This window comes from Saimiri boliviensis, chromosome 17 (genome assembly GCF_048565385.1).
Source record: "Saimiri boliviensis isolate mSaiBol1 chromosome 17, mSaiBol1.pri, whole genome shotgun sequence".
Classification (NCBI taxonomy): domain Eukaryota; kingdom Metazoa; phylum Chordata; class Mammalia; order Primates; family Cebidae; genus Saimiri; species Saimiri boliviensis.
The window spans coordinates 39,828,210-39,853,800 of NC_133465.1; the positions used below are offsets into that span (position 1 = coordinate 39,828,210).

General features: G+C 43.4%; 1 protein-coding gene and 1 long non-coding RNA gene across 8 annotated transcripts in view; one reads left to right on the top strand and one right to left on the bottom strand.

Annotated features, from left to right (window-relative positions):
* Window positions 1-17,746, bottom strand: part of LOC120366890 (uncharacterized) — a 39,960-nt gene extending 22,214 nt beyond the window's left edge. For 4 of the 6 annotated variants that reach the window (XR_012514627.1, XR_012514629.1, XR_005581413.2 and 1 more), the window contains exons 1-6: window positions 17,013-17,746; window positions 14,993-15,036; window positions 5,154-6,893; window positions 3,679-3,792; window positions 2,091-2,255; window positions 1,399-1,449 (exon numbers count right to left, since the gene is read on the bottom strand). This is a non-coding gene — a long non-coding RNA (uncharacterized LOC120366890). The remainder of the gene's footprint in view (window positions 1-1,398; window positions 1,450-2,090; window positions 2,256-3,678; window positions 3,793-5,153; window positions 6,894-14,992; window positions 15,037-17,012) is intronic. The other 2 variants (XR_012514628.1, XR_012514630.1) reach the window with 2 other exon arrangements.
* Window positions 1-25,591, top strand: part of CA10 (carbonic anhydrase 10) — a 538,401-nt gene that overhangs the window by 503,587 nt on the left and 9,223 nt on the right. For both annotated transcript variants that reach the window (XM_003931317.4, XM_074388566.1), the window contains exons 5-6: window positions 11,764-11,859; window positions 16,237-16,309. In XM_003931317.4, the coding sequence (XP_003931366.1) occupies window positions 11,764-11,859; window positions 16,237-16,309 (169 nt within the window). The remainder of the gene's footprint in view (window positions 1-11,763; window positions 11,860-16,236; window positions 16,310-25,591) is intronic.

Below are 25,591 nucleotides of genomic sequence, written 5' to 3' on the forward strand. Positions count from 1 at the left end.
CCCTGTCCTTAAAATCTCCCATGTTTTCCAGATAAAGACCCTGAGGTCTAAAAGGGGACAGTGACCTACTGAGCACACCTACCTACTGAGTGGCAGAGCTGTCATTTAAAACCCAGCCCCTTTGACCCCCAGCCCTCTGTACTTTCTGGTATTCATCCCTACGGTCAATCCACTGCGGGTTTAATGGCTTTGAAACAAACCAGTATGCGTTTCTGCATTTTAAATGTGTACAAAGTCAAGCCTAGTTTTGTGAACATTTTATCCAAATTGCTATGCAACTTCATTTATGAGAGGAGAGAAAACCCTCCTCTCTTATCTAATAGATGTTATGTGTCTATTTTCCATGAATAGGTCAGTTAGGAGAGTAGCCACCTAAAGTGACCCTTCTGAATTAACCCTGAGTGAATAAGAGGGCTTTGGCAAGCAGTGTGTGAGGAGTCCGTGTTTCCTTCCTCCAGGATGGGGACTAACTGTGAAGTGAGCTGGGAAGAGTCTTTTCAGTCAAGCCTTTGGTGTGCATCTATTATTACAGGTAGTGAGAGTCATTGCCCTGGATATTTGACAAATCGCATTCCTCTTCAATTTAGTTATGTCTATACCAGTGAAGCTATAAACCTTTATGAATAACTAGAAGAGGATAAAACCTTGCATTGTGGTCCCCTGAAATGTCATTCAATCACACTGTGCTCTGGACACCACCTTGCTGAGGCTTTCAGAGCCTTTCTCAGCATTCCAGAGACATGCTCTGGCCCAAACTGTCTCATGACCACCGGGAAGCTCCATTCCTCATTCACTCCAGAGCTCAGACCTCAGGCAAAAGGCATCCCAGGTATTGGGTTGAAGCATTGGATTCCGGTTTTTTGTTTTTTGTTTTTTGTTTTTTTTGGTACAGTTCATCCATTTAAGTGAGAAGTAATTCCACGAAAGTGGATGTTAATTTGGTTAGATGTATGTAAACATAGGTAGTCCCTATTGGGATGTTCATGGCCCTTTTTTTTTCTACTTCATTCAGTTAACGTGCAAGATCACACTGGAAAATTTCTCCATCATTGATTTACCCTTAACTCCTGATATGAGCCCTACTTGATTGTAATAAATTATTTTTAATGCTGTTTTCCACTAGCTAGTATTAATTAGGGCTTTTTGCATATATAATTGTAAGATATATCTTATCTTACAATCTCCCCCTCAGATATCTGCTGGAACATACTTGTAAACCCATCTGGACCAACACTTTTTGTGGGTAGGAGATGACCAAAAAGAATTCTTGCCTTAATTTGAATGAACTACTTAACATTAAATCTCTAAATTAGTTAAAACAAAGCAAGTCTTTATTAACAGTATTTATGTGGATTCTGGAATGACTTAATAAATAACAACAAAATGCCCTGTACATACCAGTACGGAGGTTCTCAAGGGGCAAAGTCTTCTACAGAATTGACAAGAATCCTAAGAGACAAGGTATATAGTTTGAGACATGTTCGGTGTATCTATTTTCATAATACAAGAATATGGCTACAGAAAGAAAAGGCTGGCAAAATCTTGGTAGTCATCTGACAATAAGATCAAGTTAAGATACAAACATGAATAATCTATGGCCACTCAAGAAATACAGCCCAAAAGTGTGAATGGCCTGACTTTATCGTTACCTATGGAACTTAACCAGTCACTTTATCATTCGAGGGCCTCTCTCTTTATCTAATCCCTGGCAGCCAGACATTTTTAATAATAATCATTGCAACTCCCTGTTAATGAGGGCCTACTTTGTGCCAGGCACTACATTTGAAGCCCCCTTTATCTCATGTGTACACCTGAGCTCATTTAATCAGCACGATTCTTTCAGTGGTTATGTCATCATCATGGTTTTGCCTGTGAAGAAGCTGAAGTTGAAAGAGACCAAAAGACCCAGCACTTGAATCCACAGCCAAACTCTCTTCATCCATGCCCTGTGCTGTGATGAGTTTGAGGTCATAGGAGCATGGAGAGGAAATAGGGAGATGCAGAGAAAAAGAGGGCAAGTTGTAGGATATCAGTGAGGAGCAGCATTAACTAAAATCAGCAGAGGTTTCAAAAGGACCTGCAGACCTCACCTTGAACTCTTGCATGGTGGCAGCCACTGCCTAGAAGTCACTTCTGGGAGGATCTAGACGTCACTGCAGGAGGCTCATCCCGCTCTGGCTCCCAGCAGCTTCTTTAATGAGATACAGATCCTTTGGGGAAAGGATCATAGAAGAAAAGTTGGCTTCTGGAAGCAGCTATTTCAGAATGTTTCAGGGAGAGAAAAAAAAAAAAGCATTATGGATAATCCCTGATTCTTTATGTGTGTTATCTATTTCTCTTGCTTGCTTATACCCTGCCAAGTTCCTGAAAGACTGTGACATTGATTATCTTGTTTCACTCTCATGACAATTCTTAGATGCATCCCTATATTATGGATTACAAAATAATTAGAGGAGCTAAGTTACTTGGACAGGGGAGGTATCTGACTAGCCTCAAGGTTTTACATTTTCCAGGATGATTCTGCACCCAAATATCTGACTCTATATTTGTGCAAACTGCCACATAACTTGATGAAAAACATGCCTTAAAATCAAAGTTTTTATTCCAAAAGGGAGAAATAGGAAAAAAAATCCAAGTTTTGTTCTTTTTTGGGGGAAAAATAATTATATTTCACTCTGGCTTTCTAGGTTGCTCTGATAGCCAGACCACATGTAGGGGGTCTTCATTCAATGAAACTATGAAAAAATTCTTATTTTTAGCCATAATTACATTCTATATCCTACAATGAAGAAAATCTCATCCCTGGGCAGACCAGTGGTAACTGCTGAACCTTAGGGTGAGAATGTGGCGGTTAGTAAATGTCAAACTGCATTCTTCTCTGCAGACTGTGTATGCTCTTACACATAAAGACAGACTTGTTAATGACTTTCTAGAAATAAGTTCTAGCTTATAATTGTTGTTCCAGCAACAGTTGCTGAAATGTGATCTCCCCTCAAATACAAAACACCTTTCCTTTCTTTACTTTCTTGTAGAAAGACACTATGTGCATACTCTGAAGTCAAATGAATAGTCACTGTCACTTTTTGGCCGTGTGACCTCAGAAGACGTGCTTAACCTCTCTGTGCCTTAATGTCGTCCTTTGCCTATTTTAAGAACAAATGTGGTCATACGCATGAGAGCCTTTAAAATATGGAATATATAGCATTCATCTCTAGACTTCTGGGATCTGGCATAAGGTGGAACCTGTATGTTGAGTAGAATTAAGCTCACTTGAGTTGAATATTCCTGGAAAAGTCTAAAGGACCATAGAAAGGTGACAGTAGAAATCATTGTGACTTAAAGGAAAGGGAGAGCTTAATGCTTAGGTTCTCTCAACATGTATTTTCCTTCTCTCTGTATAGAACACTTACTGGAAAACATACGTCCTGGAAGTTCTTTATTCGTCTCCCAAATTTAAACTAGCAAGGGTCAGCAAACTACAGTCACAGACCACATCTAGCCTACTCTGTGTTTCTGTAGTTTTACTAGAACCCAGCCACGCCCATTCTGTTATATTTCCTCCGTGATTGCTTTCATACTGCAAAAGCAGAGCTGAGTCGTCGTGACATGTACTATAGACCTGACGTAGATACAACTAATTTACTATCTGAATCTTTACAGAAAAAAAAGTCTGCTGACCTTTGAATGACAGTGTGAGCCATTCAGAATGCATTTCTCTTTCAAAGTTCTTGCCTCATGCAGTGTCTGAAACACAGTGGCTGCTCCAGTAAGTGATACCTTCCTCAAGATTCTCTGAAGAACAGACACAACGTCAGGATCCACAAAGGAGACCTGCACATACCTAACCCCGATTTCTGCAGGAGCTGAGGCTGTATTATCTATTGCTTGTATAATAAATATTGCATAACAACAACAATAATAGCTAATGTTGGATGCTTACTGCCTGTCAGGCCCTGGGCTAAGTGCTTTTGTATATTCAGTCTTACAGAAGCATCACACAGTTCTATGAGTATTAGTTATGAATTATTATTACTATCCCTGTTATAGATGAGAGATTTGCTCACCTAATGGTACCCAGGGGTGAAACCAGGCTTTGCAACCCACATAGCCCAATGCGATACTCAGTGTCTTGGTTCCCATTAGAGATACCCTTTGGAATTCCAGACTGTTCTTTAACCAGCTCAGCCAAGCACCTTGCTCCCCCCCGCCATCCCTTGGGACATCACACTTCATTATACAAGACACAGCCTGCACTGCTTCATTCATTCATTCACCAATTATTTCTGCCTTGATACAGTTAATATGTGCCAGGTACAGTGCTGGGTATAGGGGATGTCACAGGGACTGATACGATAGAGCCCTTGCCTGGATGAAGCCTGAAGTCTAGTGAAAGAGGTGAGCATTCCTCAGTCCCAGAGTAAATGTCAAGATAAAACTGTGATATGTATTTTGAAAAGTACAGAGTGCCATGAGAGAGGGTTATGGGGATCTCCCTCAACAGGTGACCCTTGAGCTAAGATACAAAGAAGTTCATAAGTAGGAGTCAAACAGAGAAGGGAGGGAAGGGTATTCCCTTATTCTTCCCTTATTCTTCTCTGAATAAAAGAGCTCACTCATATGACCACAATTTGTTCCTAAAATAGGCAAAGGAAGACATTAAGGCACAGAGAGGTTAAGCACATCTTCTGAGGTCACACGGCCAAAAAGTGACAGTGATGATTCATTTTACTTTAGAGTATGCACATGTGTCTTTCTACAAGAAAGTAAAAAGGAAAGGTGTTTTGTATTTGAGGGGTGATCACATTTCAGCAACTGTTGCTGGAACAACAATTATAAGCTAGAACTTATTTATAGAAAGTTATTAACTTAGGTCCTAAGTTATCCTTAGGAACCTAAGCTTTGCCTCTGGTCCTAAGGGTATTCCCTCCCTTCTCTGTTTGAGGGAAGGGAAGCATAAGAAACAGAATAAGAACAGGTTCTGGGAAAGGAGGAAGCTCAGTATGTAAGAGAGACCGAAAGACACTGAGCAGAACACAAAAAGCAAGGAGATGTGGCTAGATAAGTCAGGGGCCACAGATGTACATCTTTATGTTACAGGTGGTGGGAAGCCACTGAGATGTTTAAGCAGGGGTAAGGTGACTCCTGTCACTTACTCTGAACACCATGTCACTCCGCACTGTCACTCCGAACGCCACGTGTGGTCTTCTGTTACAAGGTTGCTCTTTCGCGTTCCCCTAAGGGCTTCTGCTAATGGAGCATCATGCTGAGAAAGGAAATCTAAGGTCTGAGAACACAGCCCGTTGCCCTCCTGAGGCATGAGGGGTGAGTGAGCAGCCCCCGGCATGCACTGGTGCCTCACCTTGCTACCACAAAATGAAAACTGTTGAGACCTGTGCAGCTGAAGCTGCTCCCAGCTTAACCAATGACAAGCGTGGCTTATGTCAACTTGGAAGGCTGCTTGCAGCTGGTCTGCTCATTTAACACAGAGGAGTACTTGTCTGTTAGCTTGAAAGCTGAGCTACTGGTCACCAAAGGCCAATGGTTTTCGGGATCCCACATCAATTATGTGCACAGGAGAAGCTTTGCCTCTGGTCCCAAGAGAATTCTAGGACATGGTCTTCTCCTGCCTTCCAATACAATTTCTCCTTATACCACTCTCCCTTACTTAGGAGTTGCTCAGTAAACACATGTTGAATGACTGGATCTATGAATGACTGCATAATCATGGGCAAGACATAGCTCCTCTTTGATCCTCACTGTCTTCATTCTTTAAAGTAATGGGCTGAGAACTAAGGCCTTGGTTTTTTCTAAGACTAAGACTCTACAAGATGCAGAATTGGTATTCATTCAGCAAATGCTTGCCAGCATCTCCTCTGAGCCAGATTCCATCACTGGGGGTGTGATGATGAGTATCCATGGCCTTGAGATGTTTGCCCAAAAGTAGAGACAGACACACAGAGAATAGTTTCAAAATAGCACATGCTTGAGTATGAACTCAAATAGTCATAGGAACTGGGCACAATCCCAGCTCTGCCACTGTCTCTTAGAGGGTTGGTGTCCCCGTGACTCAAATGGAAATCATGGCACTAACTCATGGAATTTTTCAAGAATTAAATGAGATGTTTCTGCTGGCATCATCTCTGGCACAAAGAGGTGCTCAACAAATGTTGGTGATGATCATCAACAAGTGGTGATGATGACGAACTTTGATAATGACATTCAGCTTGCACGTGACTGTGCCTGCTGTCTGTGGTTTACATCTGTTCTGATCACCCAGTCCCCATGCCATTTTGGTTGCAAAATATTTTGAATTTTGATTAGTCAGAGTTCTCTAGACAAACAGAATCAATAGGATATATATCCAGATAGATAAGAGGAGATTTATTATGAGAACTGGCTCACACAATTATAGAAGCCAAGAAGTCCCACAATATGCAGTCTGCAAGCTGGAGAACCAGGGAGAGCTGATGGTGTAATTCCCAATCCCAAACCACAGGGAGAGAGGTGTTCGAAGTCCCAGAGTCTAAAATCCAAAGGCCCAAGAACCAGGAGCTTTGAGGTCCAAGGGCAAAAAAGAGGCATGTCCCAGCTCAAGGAAAAGAATCCTCCACCTTTTTATTCTGTTAATATCTGCAATAGATTGGAAGCTGCCCACCCAAAGTGATAGGGCCAGACCTTTTCTACTCAGCCTACTGATTCAAGTGCTAATATCTTCTAGAAGCACCAGCACAGGCACACCCAGACAATGTTTTTCCTTCTATCTGGGCATCCCTTTGCCCAGTCAAGTTGCCATATAAAATTAACCATCACAAACTTGCCTCCTGGGTGACCTCACCGAGGAGAGGAGAGAGGAGCTGCACTTGGTGCTCAGTCAGTGCTTCATGGAAGGCGCCCTGGAGAAGATGAGACACAAAGACAATTGTTTCAAAATAGCATGTGCTTGAGTGTAAACTCAAACAGTCATAGGAACTGGGCACAACCCCAACTGAACTATGAGGTAAAGAAGGGTGGGAAAGGCTTCTTCAGTCCCTGCTGTGCCCTCCTCCACACCAGAGAGATCTTTCAAAAGTGCACATCAGCTCAATTGGTGTCTTCTTTAACACCTGTGACTTCCCATTGTGTTCAGAATAAAATCCAAAGCCCCACACCATGGTCTACAAAGACTTGCATGAACTGGTTCCATCTTGAGCCACCTTCATCCTTTCCCAGCCACTCTCAGCTGCTTGTCCCTACCTCAGGCTCTTTGCCTTGGCCGCGCTTTCTGCAAGTGATAGGCCTCCCTCTGATCTCCCCCTACCTGGCTCCTTCTCATCATCAGAATTCACCTCACATGTTAGCTTCCCCAAAGGCTTTCACTAACTGTACTACTAAATGTTGATTCCACTTCTGCATCCCCGCCCCCGTTCTTTCCACTACTGCCTTTCGCTTTGTAAGTCAAAATCTTGTTTTGTTTCCTTCAAAGCTATCTTTGCCACCATCTGAAACTATCTCTAAGAGGGCCAAGACCTTCTCCGTTTTATTCCAACTGACCTCAGCTCATAGTTGGCCCTCAAAGATTTTTGGAACCTATGAATTCCAGGCCTATGTAAAGGACTGAGGTGAGGTGGCCTTTCTGAGATGAGAACACAAGGACAAATCACATCAAGTCATGAAGAACTTAGATACAGAGAACACACTGGAGCCTGGCACCTGCCATGTTGGAGAATCATGACAAGACTGGTAGTAATCTTCCTGGAAAACTGCCTGCCGTTTCTCAGTCTTGCATTTCCAGGAAGCTTCTCTAGGAGGATACTCATGTAAAATTAATTTTAAAAATCAAGATTATAAAATAATTTCCAGGAATCCAGGTTTAGCCCTTTCACATGGTAATTCCAACTAAACTAGCAGAAGCCCTCGAGGCATGTCTTTAATAAATGTCTTAAAGTCTTGAACTTGGTGTTTAATTAGCATGTCATCATTAGTCCCCACAGAGTTTGCTCTCATTGTCCCTGCAGTCTTAGTCAAATCATGCATTTACTCAGACAGTTGAATAATCACTTACTGATCATCTGTTTCATATCAGACACTCCGATTACTCTGCATAAGCCTTAAAGTTGGGGCTCAGTTAAAGTATAGCTTAGGGCCCATCTAAGTTATTCAAAATTCAGACTTTATAGGGTTGAGATTTTAAAGTGTTACCTATAAATGGCAAAAAGTAATACACAGGCATCACTGTCAGGACCTGTCTGCCAATCTGATACTCTCTCCCTAGCGGGATGTGATTTGCACATTGCTGCTCCCCAAGCCCAAATTCATGGTAGGAAAAGCGGTGAACCCCCCTTTTCTTCAGACCTACATGGACTCATGCGTGTTGTAAGTGGTTAGTGGGTACTGGGTTGGCATCCTTGTGTCTGGCTAGGGAAAAGCAAAGGCAGTAGCTGCAGGAACTGTGACCACCACCAACAGAGGCCTGGGAGGCGGTCGAAAAGCAGCAGCACTTTTTCATGCTTGAGCCCTGCTGCTGGTGCATGAACTGGTACAGGTCCCAGGTTACCTTTGATGCCCAATTTGTGTTCTTACATCAGAAAAGAAAGCCTAGTAACTGTCACACTGTCTCCTGGGCTATTCTCTTGTTCCTAGATGTTCCGTTGCCAGGGGATTCTCCTGGTGCCACCTCAGCACACAAACATACATATTCTATAAACTGCAAAGGCTTATAGACCACATCTCTGCCTTAATAGCCATCACATGACACCAAACACCCCCCAACCTCCACCTCTATTTTCTCCTGGCTCCAATCTGCCCTCTTACAGTCCAGCCGGTTATCTCATTCCTTGCTCAAAGCCCTTCTATTGCTGTTGTTCTAGGTCTTCTATGATCTGGACTCAGCCTGTCTTCCAACATAGGTGATGCATGGACTCCTTAACCCACCCAAACTAAAGTGGAAAAGGGGTAAGCAGCCAGATAAAATAGGACTCTGCTCACCAGCCAACAGTAGCTGCTAAAGCAGTGCTTCTGCAACTTTAGCGTGCATTCAGATCACTAGGAATTTGAGAAAATGCAGATCTTGATTCAGGAGACCTGGGATGGGGCTCCAGATTCTAACAAGCTCCTGGATGCTGAGGCTGCTGCTGATCTCTAGAGCATGCACTGAGTAGCCCAGCACTATGTCATCTTATTAACATCTGACTGGGGGCCAGAAAGAAAATGCTCAAGACTCATATTCAAAATAGCTTTATTTCTGGAAGGTATTAACTTCATAAATTCTTCTAAAGCAAAAAGTCAATTTCACATGGTTCAACCTAACACAATAGGCAGTCCATCAGCAACTGCTAATAGAAACCAAAGCTCCTGATATCAGAATCCTAGCCAACTCACCTTGGAACAGAGAAGAGTCATGACTTCAGATCAAAGTTTTAAATGTGTGAACTTAAGCTGAAAGCAGAGCACAGCCTCAGCCCTGTACTCACCAGCCCCTTTCTTACAGCTCCTAGCCCCCGAAAGAATCCCACCCTATGGGGCATCCCATGGCCCAAGCGACTTCTTCCTGCCTTTTTCTGGCTTGCAAGCTGGACAGAAGGATCATTTCACTGGATTGCCTTTCACTTCCCTGCTCTGGTGTTCTGAATATGCTGTAACTTCAAGGCATGTCGGGAAGCATTGGCACATCCCCTGGCAGTTTTGTTGGTCACCTGTATCAGTGGGAAGATCTTAGCAGGTGGCAGGATGTGTTTTGTTCTCATTAGACGCTTACTCAGCACTGGAAGGGAAGTGTGCTGAGTGTGTGAGAACCCCCTAGTCCCTGGTTCTCCCACCTGGCAACATTTCTGCACCTGCAGAAGTCCTGGTTGTGTGTGGTATAAGGGAGGGGAGATTAAAAGCCCTGCAGAGGCAAAGCAACCCCTGCCTGTGGTTGCCTTTCTGGTGGCAGAGTAGCTCCTGTAGAGTCATCTGTCTCCATTGGCAAAACTCATAGGTGAAAAGCCAGTAAGCAAACAGGATATTTCAAGAGCATCAGCAACATGTTCTAGTCTTCATGAGAAGTTCCACTACCTCAGGAGGTTCAGGATATTCTCAGATTCAAGGTACTGTCCATCTGATTAGGCATTGATGGGATATTCCTGTTCATTAGTTATGTTCCACTTGTTCTCAGCTCCAACTTCCCTCTAGCTGGCAAGCTTTTGAGGAACACAAATATCACCCCAAATCAATTAAATAAGAATGTGAGAAGGCATAGATAAGCACAGGTGGGCTTTAAAAGCACCCAGGTGATCTAGATGCGTAGTGAAGGCTGCAAACCACTGGGTTTGATATGGTTTTTTTTTTCCCTCAAACTTCAAGGTAAAACATCTTTTTTGATCATCACATTTCTCAACTTCTAAAACTTCACCTTTTTTAATGCAATGCAAGATCTTGGCAATAATGAGTACTCTCATACTTTGAGAGTCACAAATCACTTCTGCATGCACTACCTTATTGGATTCTCAAATCAGCCTGTGGAAAATGCTAACACCATTACAGAAAGATATATGATGTGCTTGCTGTGACATTGTTTATAAGAGACAAAAAAAAAAAAATAGAAACAACCCAAAAGCCAGTGAAAAGCTGGTTAAATATGTTATGGGGCATTTGTGCAACTGAGAACTCTATGGTTATTAGGAAGACTTGGGGAGGTCTATATGCATTGACTAAGAAAGGTAGCTAAAAACTACTTTTAAATTTGAAAAAATCAAGTTCAGAAGCATAACTAGTAATCATCCCTTTTTTATGTTTTAACACTTACTGTGGACTAGCAGATTGTTTTTTATACCTATATGTGTTTGTTTGATTTATAGGCACAAAACAAGCATCCAAAAGGGTGTACACTAAACTGTTCATAGTTGCATGTACAGCTTGGATTAGAATTAGAAAGAGGTGGCTGGGGGCATCACTTTTTTTTACTTCTATATTTTAATTTGTTAAAAAAATTTTGCTTCCATACTGTTAAGAAAAAAATATTTTAAAATCACAGCCTTGAGATGAATTTCAAGGAGAGAAAATCATACCCATTTTTCGGAGGAAACAATTGATCCCAGTGATGAGGAGTAACTTGATCATGTGGCTAAAAATTGCTGGAGCATCTGTTTCAGCATATATGTATGCTGATACACAATTTTTAAAAATGTATTTTAAAAAATTAAGTAACAGGGAGAAGGCTCAACAGGTAGACTGCTGATCCTTGTTGAAAGAGGAAGTCAAGTCCTGCACAACCAGATGACTGGGGCAGGCCAGTGCATCAGAAGCCTGATCCATCAGCTACTACTGCCTCTTGCAGGCTGGCCAGTTTCATCCCAGGTCACGGCTGACTCAGGACCTAACAGCTCCCTGTTTGCCCCGAGGCTACAAGGAAGATTTACTGGCTGCCAGTGGCAGCTGTTGGTGCAGCAGGGAGACAGCGTCCACCCCTGCAGGGCAGTTCCATTCCTAATAAGGAAAATTCACTTTACACACGCTTTAGGGGAAATGTCCTGAGATGGAGCCAGAGCCAGATGGGCTCTGCGCTTATTAAAAGCATGCTTGTTACCAGAAAACATTTGCAAATATGTATGGGTATTTTTGTGTGCGTGTGCATGCATTTTACACACATACATACACATATCCCTCTGAAATCCCTTCAGTTGGGATTGTCTTCCAAGTTGTTCCTCAGTATACTTTGCAGTTCAGCCTTATGTAGGGGCAAATGCTATACCTCCTACCTTTTCATGTTGGGTTATTGTTCTGACTCTCGTTTTTCCCTCCTGCCAGGTACAGCTCATCCACTATAACCATGAGCTATATACAAATGTCACAGAAGCTGCAAAGAGTCCAAATGGATTGGTGGTAGTTTCTATATTTATAAAAGTAAGTATCTTGCATTCCTTCATTCTTCTCTTCTCACCATCCCCACCTTAATCAGAATACCAATTTATGGTCTCTGTTGGTGTTAGAAATATTAAAAAGGGGTGCTATCCATGCCTGAGAAAACTACAGGGTGGTGACTTTTATATACATGAGATTTATGAAAAATGAGGTCCCCTGCAGTGAGATGCAAAAATGATAAGCTCCATTTCAGAGCAACAGGGCCTGAGGATTCAAGCAGCTTCTGTCCTGGAAAGAAAAAGGGTGCTGGAAACAGGAGCAGGCCTTAAGACCCACCTAATGCAATTAAATCAGAAGGATGTAATACTAGACGGGTGGGTGGCTCACTAATGCCCCACAGGATTAAAGTCCGATTCACCACTCAGCTGCCCCTTGTAAACACAAGAAGCAGCAAGATGTCTCTCCCCTCCAGGCATTGCACTAAATAGCTCCTTCCAGCTTCCCCACAGTTGCTCTGAGCATCGTCTTTCTCTCTCACCCTCCTGTTCCTTCATAAACATCCTTGATAATAAGATCACCCACAATGATTTTACGACATTCTAAGGAAACTCCACGTCTCCCTAACAGTCCGCAATAACAAAATCTCCAATCAAGCACATTCTAATTTGTTAAAGAAAATAGTAATAATGCCAATTACATTTAACATTTTAGCAGATGTAGAGAGAAGCAGGTATGCAAATTTTTTAATAAAAAAAGAAATTGCTTTTCTAATTGGAAAAATAAAAATTTTAAAAAGCAATGTCTGGCCGTTCCAAACACTGGCAGTCACTGTGCTAGCTCCTGGAGAAGTTTTGGCCAGATCATTAGAGAAAGTGCCCCAGTTAGAACTGGGAATCTCATGGAGATGATCAATAGAAACCCAGCATTTGCCACCAGGAAGTTTTAACAGGGCTCTCATGATGACATCATCATTACTCAGAAGGATGGGCACTACTCCCTCTCCCTGCCCCTCAAAAGCCTTTCCCTGTGCAACAGGCATTTCACCCTCCCCAGACATCCACTTCATACCCTCTCCTAACTTCCTCACCCTCCCCTCAGTCAGATCAGGGCAGATCTATGCACTGGGCAGGGGCTGAACCGAGCCTCTATGACACATTGCTATCCCTGGCCACTAACCTCAACCTCCCCTGGTTTGTCCATCCTTTGGTTTGTCATTAGCAAAGAGGAAGGGACATTTGGCCAAGGAAGCATATTTTTAGGCTTTCGTGCCTTTGTGATACTTGACATGACATCTCAAAGAAAACTGGTCCCAGCACAGATCCTAATCGTATCTGTAACTCTCTCCTGGCATCATCACAAACCCAGGACTAATAAACAGTAGATTTCTCAATGCCAGACACTATGATATGCATTTTACACCCATTGGATTGTTTAATAATTAACTCAGAGGTTGGGCATTAGTGTTGTATCTTACCGATGAGTAAAACGGTTCAGAGAACCTTCGGCATCTCACCCAAGTCCAGGTCATTTATAACAGCCCAGCCAGGAGAGGACCCAAAGTCTTTCCTGACTTTAATACTCATGACCTTATTCTCATTCTATGCCTGTCCAATAGAGCTGGGAGAAAGCAACTAGGGCAAGAAGGGAGAAAATGACATTTTAAAACATTCTTCCCACACTCCCCACAACACCCCATGCTACTCGTAAGAACAGGGCAAATTCCTTTATCTTGTAATCCAGCCCTGATTATGGCACTGATAACCAACTTGAGCATTCGGCCTAGGCTGCACTCACTGTGAAGCCTGTAGATAATGTCACAATATTTTCATGCACGTCCAGGAGCTCACCTCCCCCTGTGGCTTTCCCAGCACAAATCCTGCCTGCCCCAGCAATGCCTGTCCTTTGGAGGGTGTCAGCTTTGGCCCTGACGTGGCCTCACTTGGATGAAAGCTTGAGGCAGTGACTGTCATCCTGGAAGCACAGGCACATTACAGCTGACAGAGTGATGGATACGCCAGGAAGCCAACAGCAAACTACTGGTGTGTTTCACAAGCGTTCCTATGGAAACGTTCACTCCCACCAAGATCACGACTCGCTGTTAGGGTTTGTAGGTCCTGGCTGCTTGCCCACAGGTTGTTGAAAAGAACTTAAGCTGTGGACTCTGAGGTCAGTGAAGGGATAATGACTAGCTCCTGCATCTTCTCAGGTCAATTTAGCCCCTAGGGATGATGCTATTCTTTCCCTGAGCAGACCTGAAGCTTTCTTGCTAGATGTCAAAATAAGCCACAACATTTCTGTCTTTACTCCACAAAATCAACTCCCAGAAAATCAACACCGTGAGTTATCCAAGCTGTGGCTGACCATCAACTCATCTCAAAATTCTGATGGAGCATGGGGTACTACAAGCCAGCCGTCTGCTAGGCACTGGTACCCAGAAATGAGATGAACAAAGCCTTTGGTCTCTAAGGGTGCACAACCTCCTGCAGTTGTCCTCCCCTCCTTCTGAACTCTCTGCCTTCCCTTCCCAGCAGGGTGGGCAGGAATGGGATATGACAAGCCCCACATCCTAGTAATTTAGCCCATCGCCCTGGCTAAAAGCTGAGCCATAGAAAAGTTGGAGTTACTGGCTAAAAGGAGATACTTGCTTATCTGTGCGTTTTATTTATCTCTGTCCTCCACAAATCCCCCACCCTTGCTGTGACCACAGGGGATTGAGATTTGGCTGTAATTGCTGCTCGATCACACACCATTAACTTCCCACTTAAGCTCACTTATACCAAGTACATATTTTATCCTCTCACCCACGCAGCCAACACACTAGAGCCCACAAATCATCTGTGTGCACTTTGGACATTTTTCAATTATTTTTAATCAGCTCCAAAGGGTCTGATTCCAATGTGAGGGCTGCCCAGACTCACCAGGTATCAAAAGCCCAAGGCACTCAGGGAATAAGGTAGATGGCAGATCCCTTACCTGCCACGACAGTGTATTCCTAGCCATCTTTCTTTCATGGGATGCATCAGCGCCAGAAGTAGGCTCCAAGCTATCTTTTAAATGGCTGAAGAGGATGTCAAAGTAAACGCTGTATATAGCACTGAGGGGAGCGACAGTATTCAATTTGGGACTTTTACTATTTAGGGGTGGACTTTTACCTCCACTGGGCTTTGTCACTCACCAAGCTCCCTTTAGTGTGTGTCTCACCACAACACAGCCAGGAAACTGCAAAAAGAGAGACAGATGGAGGGAAAATAAACAGTCTGTGCTTTCTCCAAGCTAAAATTACCTGTTGCTTATCTAATAATAATCATCATCTGCTGCAATTTTTCCAACCCTCAGATAAATCAGATGTAAAATGTTGATGTGTCACAACATCCGATTAGCTGCTGAGGCATAAATTACAGGGCAGAGCTATGCAAGGTAGAAGAGAAATGATTAGGATGAACAATGGTCCTCCGGAAAAGGCTGAGTAAACGGGGGTTAAGAAAACCCTTTTCTTATGTACGGCCACATCACGGTCTCATCAATGATGGTTCCCTAGCTGAAGCCCCTGGAAACCTGGTTTCTTCTTTCTAAGGAGGAAGTTGAAGCTATAAGGGCATAGGCATAAAATGGGAACTGATCCCTGAACATCTGGTACAATGTTTGGCTCATAATAGACCCTCTGCAAATATCTGTTGGATGGTTGGATGGATGGATGGATGGATGGATGGTTGAATTAACATGGCTTATGATAGTCAATTCATGCAATAATGAGCAGTGAAATACCAAGGTTCTATACTACTTTTCAGTTTTTTCCCCTTTTCCTGATACCTCTATTCTGGGTACTCTTTCTGTCCCACTCTCGACCTAGCTAAATTTCCCCTTCCTAACATGGCAGTCTCTACCTTGCTTAAAAGCCCGACGTGATCTGCCCCTGCCAATCTCTCTAGGCTAACCTCCCATCCTTCCCCACACCCTCAGTTTCAAGTACACTGAAGCCCTTGCATGAGCATGCCTGGTTCTCACTTCCTCATGGCCATGTACTTACAGATTCTCTGTATGAAATGCTTTTCCTTGCCTTTCCTCCCTTTCCACACTCTACCACCAAAACACTTTGTTAACTTCTACCCATCCTCCCAGACTCATGACTTAGATTCTCAGGCAGTGGGTGGTCTTTCTCCAACATCATTACACCAATGACTCAATCATAGCACTCTTCACATTACATGAGAATGATTTGTTCATTTACCTGTCTTCCTCTCTAGACTAAGGTGTCCTTGAAAGTAGGGACTCTGGCTTTGATCTCTGAATTTCCAGCTGTCATTGTGTTTGGCTCATGGTAGGTACTCAGTAACTATGAGTGAATAAGTGAATGCAGGGGAGAGATGTTTGTCCTGCAAGAGTGATGCCCAGTCATTAATATTCTCTTTGCTCCTCCAGGTTTCTGATTCATCAAACCCATTTCTTAATCGAATGCTCAACAGAGATACTATCACAAGAATAACATATAAAAGTAAGTTGGGTTCAATTTCCTCTACGGCAACTATTCTATAAAGGTTAGTCCTGCCTGAAGGCAGAAAGCCAGAACTGATGATCTCCATGGGCCCTTTTCAGTTTCATGATGCTGCAATTCTGTCGGAAGTCACTCTGGAGAGTGGGGTTTGGCTAAGAAGCAGCTCATTTCGAGCAGAAGTCCCCAGGGTGCCTTTGTCATCCATGCCTGTCTAAGGCAATAATGATTATGGTGGTCATCATTATCCCATGGATCGGTAATGAGCCAGGGGATTCTGCTGGCTGACATGCTCCACCATGTCAGCTGGCCACAGTTGGGGCTTTGCCAATTATGGGATTGAGAAAGCACTCATCAGGTACTCTGGATCTAATCTCAACAGTTACAGAAGCCCTTAGTTGACCAGTTGTGTGTGTGTGGCTGGATCTCCTTTCCAGGCAGAGACAGGATGGCATCTCTCTTATCCACATGTGTGGCCCATGGATGTAGAGGACTCTGTCCAGTTCCCTTGGGTTTCCAGAGTGTCTTATCCCCAGACTCCTTACGCAAAAAAGAGAGAACAGTGGATAGTTAAAGGAGGAAGGAAACGAGATACTGCTGCCATCCCCAGCACTCCCAGAAGTTACAGGATTGGGGAAAAGTTGTGTTAGATAGCGCACACCAACAGAGGAAAGAAATAAGTATGAGAAAAGAAAACTATCTTTACCTAATTAGGAATGAGCAGGATGCTGGGATTCAAGTCTTGGCTTTGTCCTTCATCAAGCAGTTTCCTCACTTTGACTCTGTCATTCATCTTGTAAAGTTTAAAGTTGAACTTCAGGTTTCCAAATTCCTTCTAGGTCTTGGATTCTGAATCAAGCAATAGGTAAATAATGATTCTAACAAAAGCGAAAAACAGTTTGCAAACATCCCAGCACCCCACAACCCAACATCACCTTGTTGTGCCCTTCACCAAGCCAGGAGCTCAGCTATGTCTGCTGCTTCTGTCTCCAATGGCAATGTGAAAAAAAAAAAGAAGAAGAAGAAGAATGAATGAATGTGTACAGATCTCACCTTGGACTGCCAAGGGAGAGTATGGAGAATTCTTCACTCAGCCATTTACTCACTTAACCGACAAGCATTTCCTGCATGCCTGCCCCATCACAGGCCCCTAGCAAGGCCCCAGGGACATAAAGATGGACCCGGCAGCAGCCCTAAGCCTACCCAGTGCTTCCTGCCAAATCCCTCCCATCTGCATAGGCTGGGAGGTTGGGAGGGTTGAGGAATGAACCTGGAGAATTCCACTCCATCTAGATAGACATTGCCCGGAAGAATGAATTAAGTTGTCTCCAAGCATTGTCTGCCTTTCCTCATTAGTATTCCTATGGAGTCCTTGCTAAGCACACACTTAGATTGCTCAGCTAAGGGAGATATTTCTGTCTTGTGTGTAAATAGCACATTTATAACTGCCCATAAAAGATTATTATTCTTTTAACTTTTTTGATTAAAAAAGCATGAAAATTAAATAAAATGTTTTCAAATAATCTTGGATTTGCAATTTAGAGAGCGTGAAAATGCATGAAATCACACATTAAACCCCAACACACAGTCTAACAGATTGCCAGTTGCAGAGTCAACCATTAGAGGGACTTTCCTCCCCACCCCACCCCCACCCCTGGCCTGATTTAATATTAAGCGCTGTGGCTTGTGCCAGTGAGGGAGGAGCAAGATAGGGGAGGGAGGGGAAGGGGAAGAAGGGAAAGGTGGATGGAAGGAAGGAAAGGAAGAAAGGAAGGGAGGGAGGGAGGGACGGAGGGAAGGAAAAGCATTCCAAGTGTGGGGAACCGAATGCACAAAACCTGGAGAGCACTGAAGGCCGGCAAAGAGTTCAGAGGGAGGAACTCTGTCTTCATCAGCTCCTCACCTCAGTGCCTAAGACGAGGCGTGCCTGATGAGCACTGGTGATGGCCTGGGTGAATAGAAAGATGAATGGCCTCCTTTAGAAGCAGTGACAGGGCAGAGGGAGTGCTAAGAAAGATGTGTCAAGGTGTTTATGCAGAAGGCAGGCAGACATTTAAACACCCTTACCCCCTCTGAAGACACATTCCTAGAAATGCAAATAGAAGCCAGCAGGAGCACCCTCTCCTTCTGACCCCCACACTCTACACTTGTCAGGGCCCAGGGAACAGAAAGGGGGGCCAAAGCAAGATAAAGAGATCCTGGCCTGCATGGGGAAAGGTAGCTGATTTAGGCCCCCTAATAACAGGAATTTTGTGCTCCTGTAATCCTGCAAGGAATAATGGAGATGCCCTCTGTAGTGACCTTTGTCACATACCTGAAGGTAGCAGCACCGCAGGGATAATGATGGCCGATTCACGAGAATGGCCTCAACACTGCTTTGCTCAGAACACTGCGGCAGAAAGGGATTGATCTGCTCAGCAGAAAACCACAGCTCTCTTTTGTCCCTAGGGCAGCCAGAAGGTTGGCCCAAGTGGCAGGCAGGGGAGTCTGGAACAGGAGTCACTCACTAGAACACAGCCAGTGGGTGGGGAACATTACACTTGCAGTTTCTCCCCAGGCTCTGCAACAGGCAGCAGGTTAGGTCAGCACTGACCCATACATTCAGGTTAAGATGAAGACCATGCCACCTGCTCAGAGGGCCCTATCAGGGTATCCTGCTTTCAACCTTCTAAGTGTGCCAAAGAGAGAAATCAACCCGCACTCCATCATTTCTACCATGCTACTGAGACACCTAACCTCCACCCTGCCCATTCTACTGCTGTTACCCAGAACTGCATCACAGCATAGCTTCAATTTGCCCTTCTCATTTACATGCAGTATCTACCCTGCAAGGTGCTGAGCCCCAGGAATATGAAGATAATGCTCACTGAGCACTTTCCTTACATCAAGGTCCATGCTTTATATACAGGCTCCTTACCTAGAGCTCGCAAAGTCCTTCAGAGTGGTATGATTGCCATCCCCAGTTTACAGACAGGAAAATCAAGGCTTCAAAAGTGAAGTCGTTTGACCAATGACTCACATTGAGTAATTGGCTGTATCAGTCTGCAACTTCTGCATAATAAACAAGCATTCAGTGATAAGCATCGAATTCTTGTTGCTGCCTCTGTGGTTTGGTAGGGGTGTCTCTGCCTCCAGCTACAGAAGCAGCTCAGCTTCACATGGCTGTCATTTTTCTAGGGATCAAGATGATATCCATGTACTTCTCATGGTGGAGGGCACATACTTCTCATGGTGGAGGGCAGAAATAAGTGATGTGACTTAAGGCCCAATCATGAAACTCACACACTCACTCTGTCCATTTCCACAAGCCAAAGCAAGCCATATGGCCAAGCTGAACATGAAAAACCCTCCCAAGGAGAAGACAACGAGGAAGAAGGGAACGTTTCCTGAAAAAATGGTCTATTCTTCCATAGTGGAAGAGCAAGGATCCAAATACAGGTCCTCCTGGGTACTGTTTCCTCTGTCTTTTCCTTCCTATCGTGCTTTCTCCCTAAAGAGCAAGGAGAGCTTAGCTCTGGCATCTTAAAACTAATTGCAATACAGATACTTTCACATTCTATGAAAGTCGTCAGCACGTTTTTCTCTTAATTCCGACTTTGGTTCAGTTTGAAGAAGCATTTCTTTGCTGTTTGCATGTTCCTCCACTTGAAAGGGACATATACTAACCACACAACTGACGGGAACTTTGGCAGTTCAAGTCCATCCTGACCCAAGCTCTCTCCAACTCCTGCCTGGCCCTGAACATGGGATCTCCAGTGGAAATCAGTCATTCAGAGGGACACAGTGACATTGCCATGATTGATACACATAGTCACCAGAGAAGGCACAGAGATTAATTCTAGAGGGGGTCAGTCTTCCACACATCTGCCCCTTGAAGGTCATTATCCCAAGAAGCCAATCTAGGACTTTAAGCAGAGTGACATAATCTCTGACAAAAGGATCACCTTGGTTGAGAATAGACTACAAGGGATAGAGTCAACAGGAGAAGATGATTGCCAAATAAGACGATAGCACTGGTCATGACCAGGTTGATGGGGATTGGCAGGGAGGTCGTGAGAAATAACTGGGAATATTTTGAAGAAAAAGACAAGAAATGTACTGCTATCTGATAATATATCCGATGTTTTATGTGAGAGACAGAGGGGAGTGAGGGATGACTAAGGCTTTTAGCCTGAGCCACTGGAAGGAAGACATTTTCATTAACTGAGTTGGGGAGACTGGATGAAGCAGATTCGTGGGTGGGAAGGAAATAAGAAATTTTGAACATGCTGAGCTTGAGATGTTTATAAGGTGCCCAAGAAGAGGTGTGGAGTAGGCAGTTAGCTATATGAGTCTGGATTTCAGGAGGGAGAACTGGAGATATAAATGTGGAAGACATTGGCAACCAGATGGCGTTTAAACGCTAGTGAAATCCTGGGAGTAAGAATAAATAGAGAAGAGAGGCGGGACGTGTCCTCACTTTTGAAAGAGCAACTCAGATCTCTATGACTTAGGATTGAAAATCACTGCTAAAGATATCTTTAAAATCCCACCCTGGAAAAGGCTCCAGCGTGGCTGCCTCATCAGCCCGCTGAGAAGGTGCAGGGAGGTGCTGCAGGCATGGAGGCAGCGGGGTGAAATCACAACATGGCAGCTGGACGACATACAGCCCATTTGCCCGGTTTGTAGGATTGGGCACAGAAAGGATGACCAAAAATAAGGGGGGATCTCGACAAAATCATTCTTCTGAACCAGCTAAGAAAATCAATGCCAGGGAATTCTTAAGAGGAGGAAAGAGGGAGAATCTCGCCAAAGGATTGGGAATTTTGGAAGCTAAATGCCATGCGGGGAAAGGCACCACACTCAAGGGAGGCAGTGTGTTCAAGTGGAGAGAGATCTGTCATAAGAGGAGGAAAGAGGGAGAATCTCGCCAAAGGATTGGGAATTTTGGAAGCTAAATGCCATGCGGGGAAAGGCATCACACTCCTGGGAGGCAGTGTGTTCAAGTGGAGAGAGATCTGGGCTCCCATCCTGGCTCGACCACTTCCTTTGTTGCCTGACTCAAGCAAGTTTCTAAACATCTCCCTCATCTGTAAGAGGAGGATATTAATGCTGATATTGGGAGGGTTGATGTGAAATCAAACAAGGTAATGAGTCAGTTGCCTGAGCAATGAGTGGTATAAACTAGGTGTTCAATAAATGTGTATTTCTAAGTTGTCCTAAGGTGTGTGGCTGTCAAATCCAGCTTCCTGCAGGGCAGGAGGCAGGTTGCTATGATGCCAAATAAAAATTATGTTGAAGATAAATGCAATACAGGACACAAAGGCAACAGAATTTGCTTATTTTAAATGAAACAGCGCTCCTGTGCTTGAATCCATGCAGTGGATGGTAATGACTTAATGAGATTCTACTACTTTCCTTGCAAGCTTAGATTTCATATGTCTGAGTGAAACTTATAAAACACTCTCAGTAACTGGTACTGGCAATGGAAAAGACCAGCCTGAATTAAATTCAGGCCGAATTTAGAAAGTCTTCTCAAGAAAATCTATTTTATTAAAGTCAAATTCCCCTTCAACAGATTGGAAATTAAGACTGAAATCATGACATTGAAAAATAGATTTTCTGAATGGATTTTCTGGAGGAGATATTGGGAATTTACTTGAAGTATTATAATTTTTTAATGTACTGTATTGGAATAATGCTAATATCCCTCCATTTCTCTGGTGTTAATTAGCATTGATGAACAGAATCCCAATTAAATAAAAGGTAGTATTCTTATCATTTTAGTATCTACCTGATTTCATTGAGCCAGAATTTTCTTAAAAAGAGATTTTATGCTATTTTCAAGTGGCTAAACTAGTAACAAAATAGAATGCAAAGAGCCTTCTTAAGTGGGTAAGAGGGAATAGCTATTAGAACATTCCATATAAATGATCATTTTCTTCCAACATCCTAGGACAGTATTATTTTGGCTTCATTCTCCTTCAATGTCACGTGCCCCATTCATTTCATAGTTAATAAATACAGTGGTGAGCTTTAGTCCAATAAGAATCCAAAGGATCACAAATTTCAAATTTAAAAAGGTATGGTGGCCAAGCGCAGTGACTCATGCCTACAATCCCAGAACTTTGGGAGGCCAAGATGGGCAAATCACCTGAAGTCAGGAGTTAAACACCAGCCTGGCCGCCATGGTAAGACACCATCTCTACCAAAGATACAAAAATTAGCTGGGCATGGTGGCAGGCACCTGTAATTCCAGCTACTTAGGAGGCTGAGGCAGGAGAACTGCTGGAACCTGGAAGGTAGCGGTTAGGTGAGCCAAGATTATGCCACTGCACCCCAGTCTGGGCGTCAGAGTGAGACTCCATTAAAAAGAAAAAAAGAATATGGCTATTGTCTTAATGTATTTCCTCTAAGGAGATGAAACCACACCACTGAAGGCATTTGGAGGAGAGCTTTTAAATAGCTTTTAAATACAGTGTTTTGACACATGGCACAAGCCCTTTAAAGCATCTTTTTCAGTCTTACCTGTTTATAGCTTTGCTTTATATACCCCACCCCCAAATCTTCTATTCAGCTAAACGATGAATGTGTAGGCAAGGACAGACCAACTTAGAACTGCCTTATACTTCTCAGTTCTTTGGGAAGTGTTTTATGTGCTGCTCCTCAGAGGGATGCGATGTTCAATGTGATGAAATATCACCAAGGAGTTTAAGCATATTGCTCCTGGTGCCCTTCTCTATGCTTAATTGAACTTGTACTTTCATTTCAAAGGAACGGCTTTGAAAATGTTTCCACAGAATTCGAAATGCAGCACACCACTTTCCATGTTGCAATCTAAGTAGTTACTCACGTCAGCAAGGAACAGAACAGGAGCAGTTTACCTCCATGAATCCAATTCTCAGAGGCCCCTTTTTCCATTTATTGTTTGTGTAAAACAAAATATCACATTACTTCATTATTTAGTAATTGCCTTTTTTCATTTCAGTTGAATTTGCCTCAGATTACAAGGGGAAATGTCATTTTTATATGAGAAAATTGCCAAATAGTTCCATATTGATCAAGAACAAGCCTAGTATTGATCTCTGAAACTGCTGTGCCCTGTTCTCATTGGAATCGTTCTCTTCAGATAGGAACTTCATAAGCAGGAAGCCGGGCAATATTAAATCTCATCAGTGGCCCACATGAGTAAGCACAATGCATTTAGCAGAGGCTGCCTGTTAAATGCAGACTAGAAAATAAAATAAAATAAAGCTCAGACTGAGGGAAAATTTCCCTCCACCCACCCCATGCCATCCTAGGCATTTTATCATAGTGTACGTCTCTTACAAAAAGAAGAAGTGAACTTGGGAGTTGTAACCATGACTAAGGACTCAGCATAAGATAAATTACAGATTCATCAAAAACATATCATAAAATCAAAGGTTCAGCTGTCAACTTCTGCAGCCATTTGAAATAATAAAATTGGGCTACAGGCTATACAGACATATTCTACACCTACTGATTATTCAAGATCCAAGGGGTCTTCCTTTACTATAAAGATATAGCCAACACATAAAAAATTGTAACACTATACCTAAGATAAATTTGGCTAACAAGCTTGTGCATGTTGGAAGATGGTTTTGGATCCATAGAAAGAATTTTTTATAATACCTGAAGATGAAATTTTCCAAGACTGTTTGGTACCCTCAAGTAGGAGGTTACATTCTTTTCTATGAAGGAAAAATGAGTTGCTGGCAAAGCTATCATTGGAACTCGGACTTGGCTGAGCACGGTGGCTCATGCCTGTAACCCCAGCACTTTGGGAGGCCGAGGTGGGTGGATCACGAGGTCAAGAGATCGAGACCATCCTGGTCAACATGCTGAAACCCCGTCTCTACTAAAAATAAAAAAAAATTAGCTGGGCATGGTGGCACATGCCTGTAATCCCAGCTACTCAGGAGGCTGAGGCAGGAGAATTGCCTGAACCCAGGAGGCGGAGGTTGCAGTGAGCCGAGATCGCGCCATTGCACCCCAGTCTGGGTAATGAGAGCGAAACTCCGTCTCAAAAAAAAAAAAAAAAAAAGAACTCAGACTTGAATTAAGACTGTCGACTTCACACCTAGGATTTGCCCTTTATAAGCTGTTTTTTTCATATGACAGGTAAATAGACAGGTGATAGAGATATGAGAGAGAGAGAGAGACAGACAGACAGGGGGAACAGGTAAAGAAACTTCTCTATAAAACTATCCACGAAACTTGATGGGAACATCTGTCCTCACTTCCTCCAATAAATATTCTTAAAGCTAGCAGAGGCATGCATGATCACTCCCACTGGCCTCTGAGCTTCACCCCAAATTTGCATCTTTGTTCACAGACAACTCTGACCTCCTCTAGATTTTTGCATCCTTACTCGTGAACAGAGCCATGAGAGTTTAGAGAGGAGAATCCCCATTCTGGCATATTGGTTCTCAGTCCCTTTCTGTCTATAATGGCCAGATGATAACGCTGATAAAAATCAAACAATGGTTTTCTGCTGGCTGCTATATGGACAAGATGGTTTGTGACTGAAAACTACTTCCTGTCCTAATTGGCGCTGTAAAACACCCAGTGACATCAGGGCCGGAAACTTCTGTTTTACTCATGTTCTTTTCTGGGGTCCCTCCTGCTTCTGTCCTATCAAACATACTAAGCAAGCTTCGATAGAGAGAAAAGAAGATGCGAAAAGGTAGCCAGTGGTTTTCAAATGCCAATACCTAAAAGGCAGACACGGATGTAGTGGCAGCCTTTGAGGCAGCATGATGAGTCATGAAAACAAACATTACATGTTAAATGTACACAGACTCAGCAATGCAAATATGAAAGTACAGGTGTGTGTGGTACAGAAACCTGGTAATACCATACGGAGGTGGAAACAGGGCAGGCAATCTTACCCTGATGTCTTAGGGTGTGACACATATGGGGGAGATGGTAGGCAGCATGGATTTAAGCTAAAGATGCTGACTGGAACCTCAGAGATGCTTCCCATCATCTGATAGATGACATCCTCTCTTCCTCCCTTGCCTCCTACCCAGCACTGCCAGCAGGTAGAGCTGCTGAGCAGAAATCATTTCATTCATTCATTCATTCATTCAGTGTTTACCAGACACCCAGTTTGTGGTGGACTCATGCTGGCATTTGGGGGCTAAGAGATAAAAGATGCAAACCCTTACCCTGAGGGCTCACAGCTTAGCAGGGACAGTTAAATAGGCAAATAATGATTGGCAAGCTAATTCAGTAAATACAGTGAAAGAGGAGGGTGCTGGCCCAGCTGCGGAAGCCAGGGAG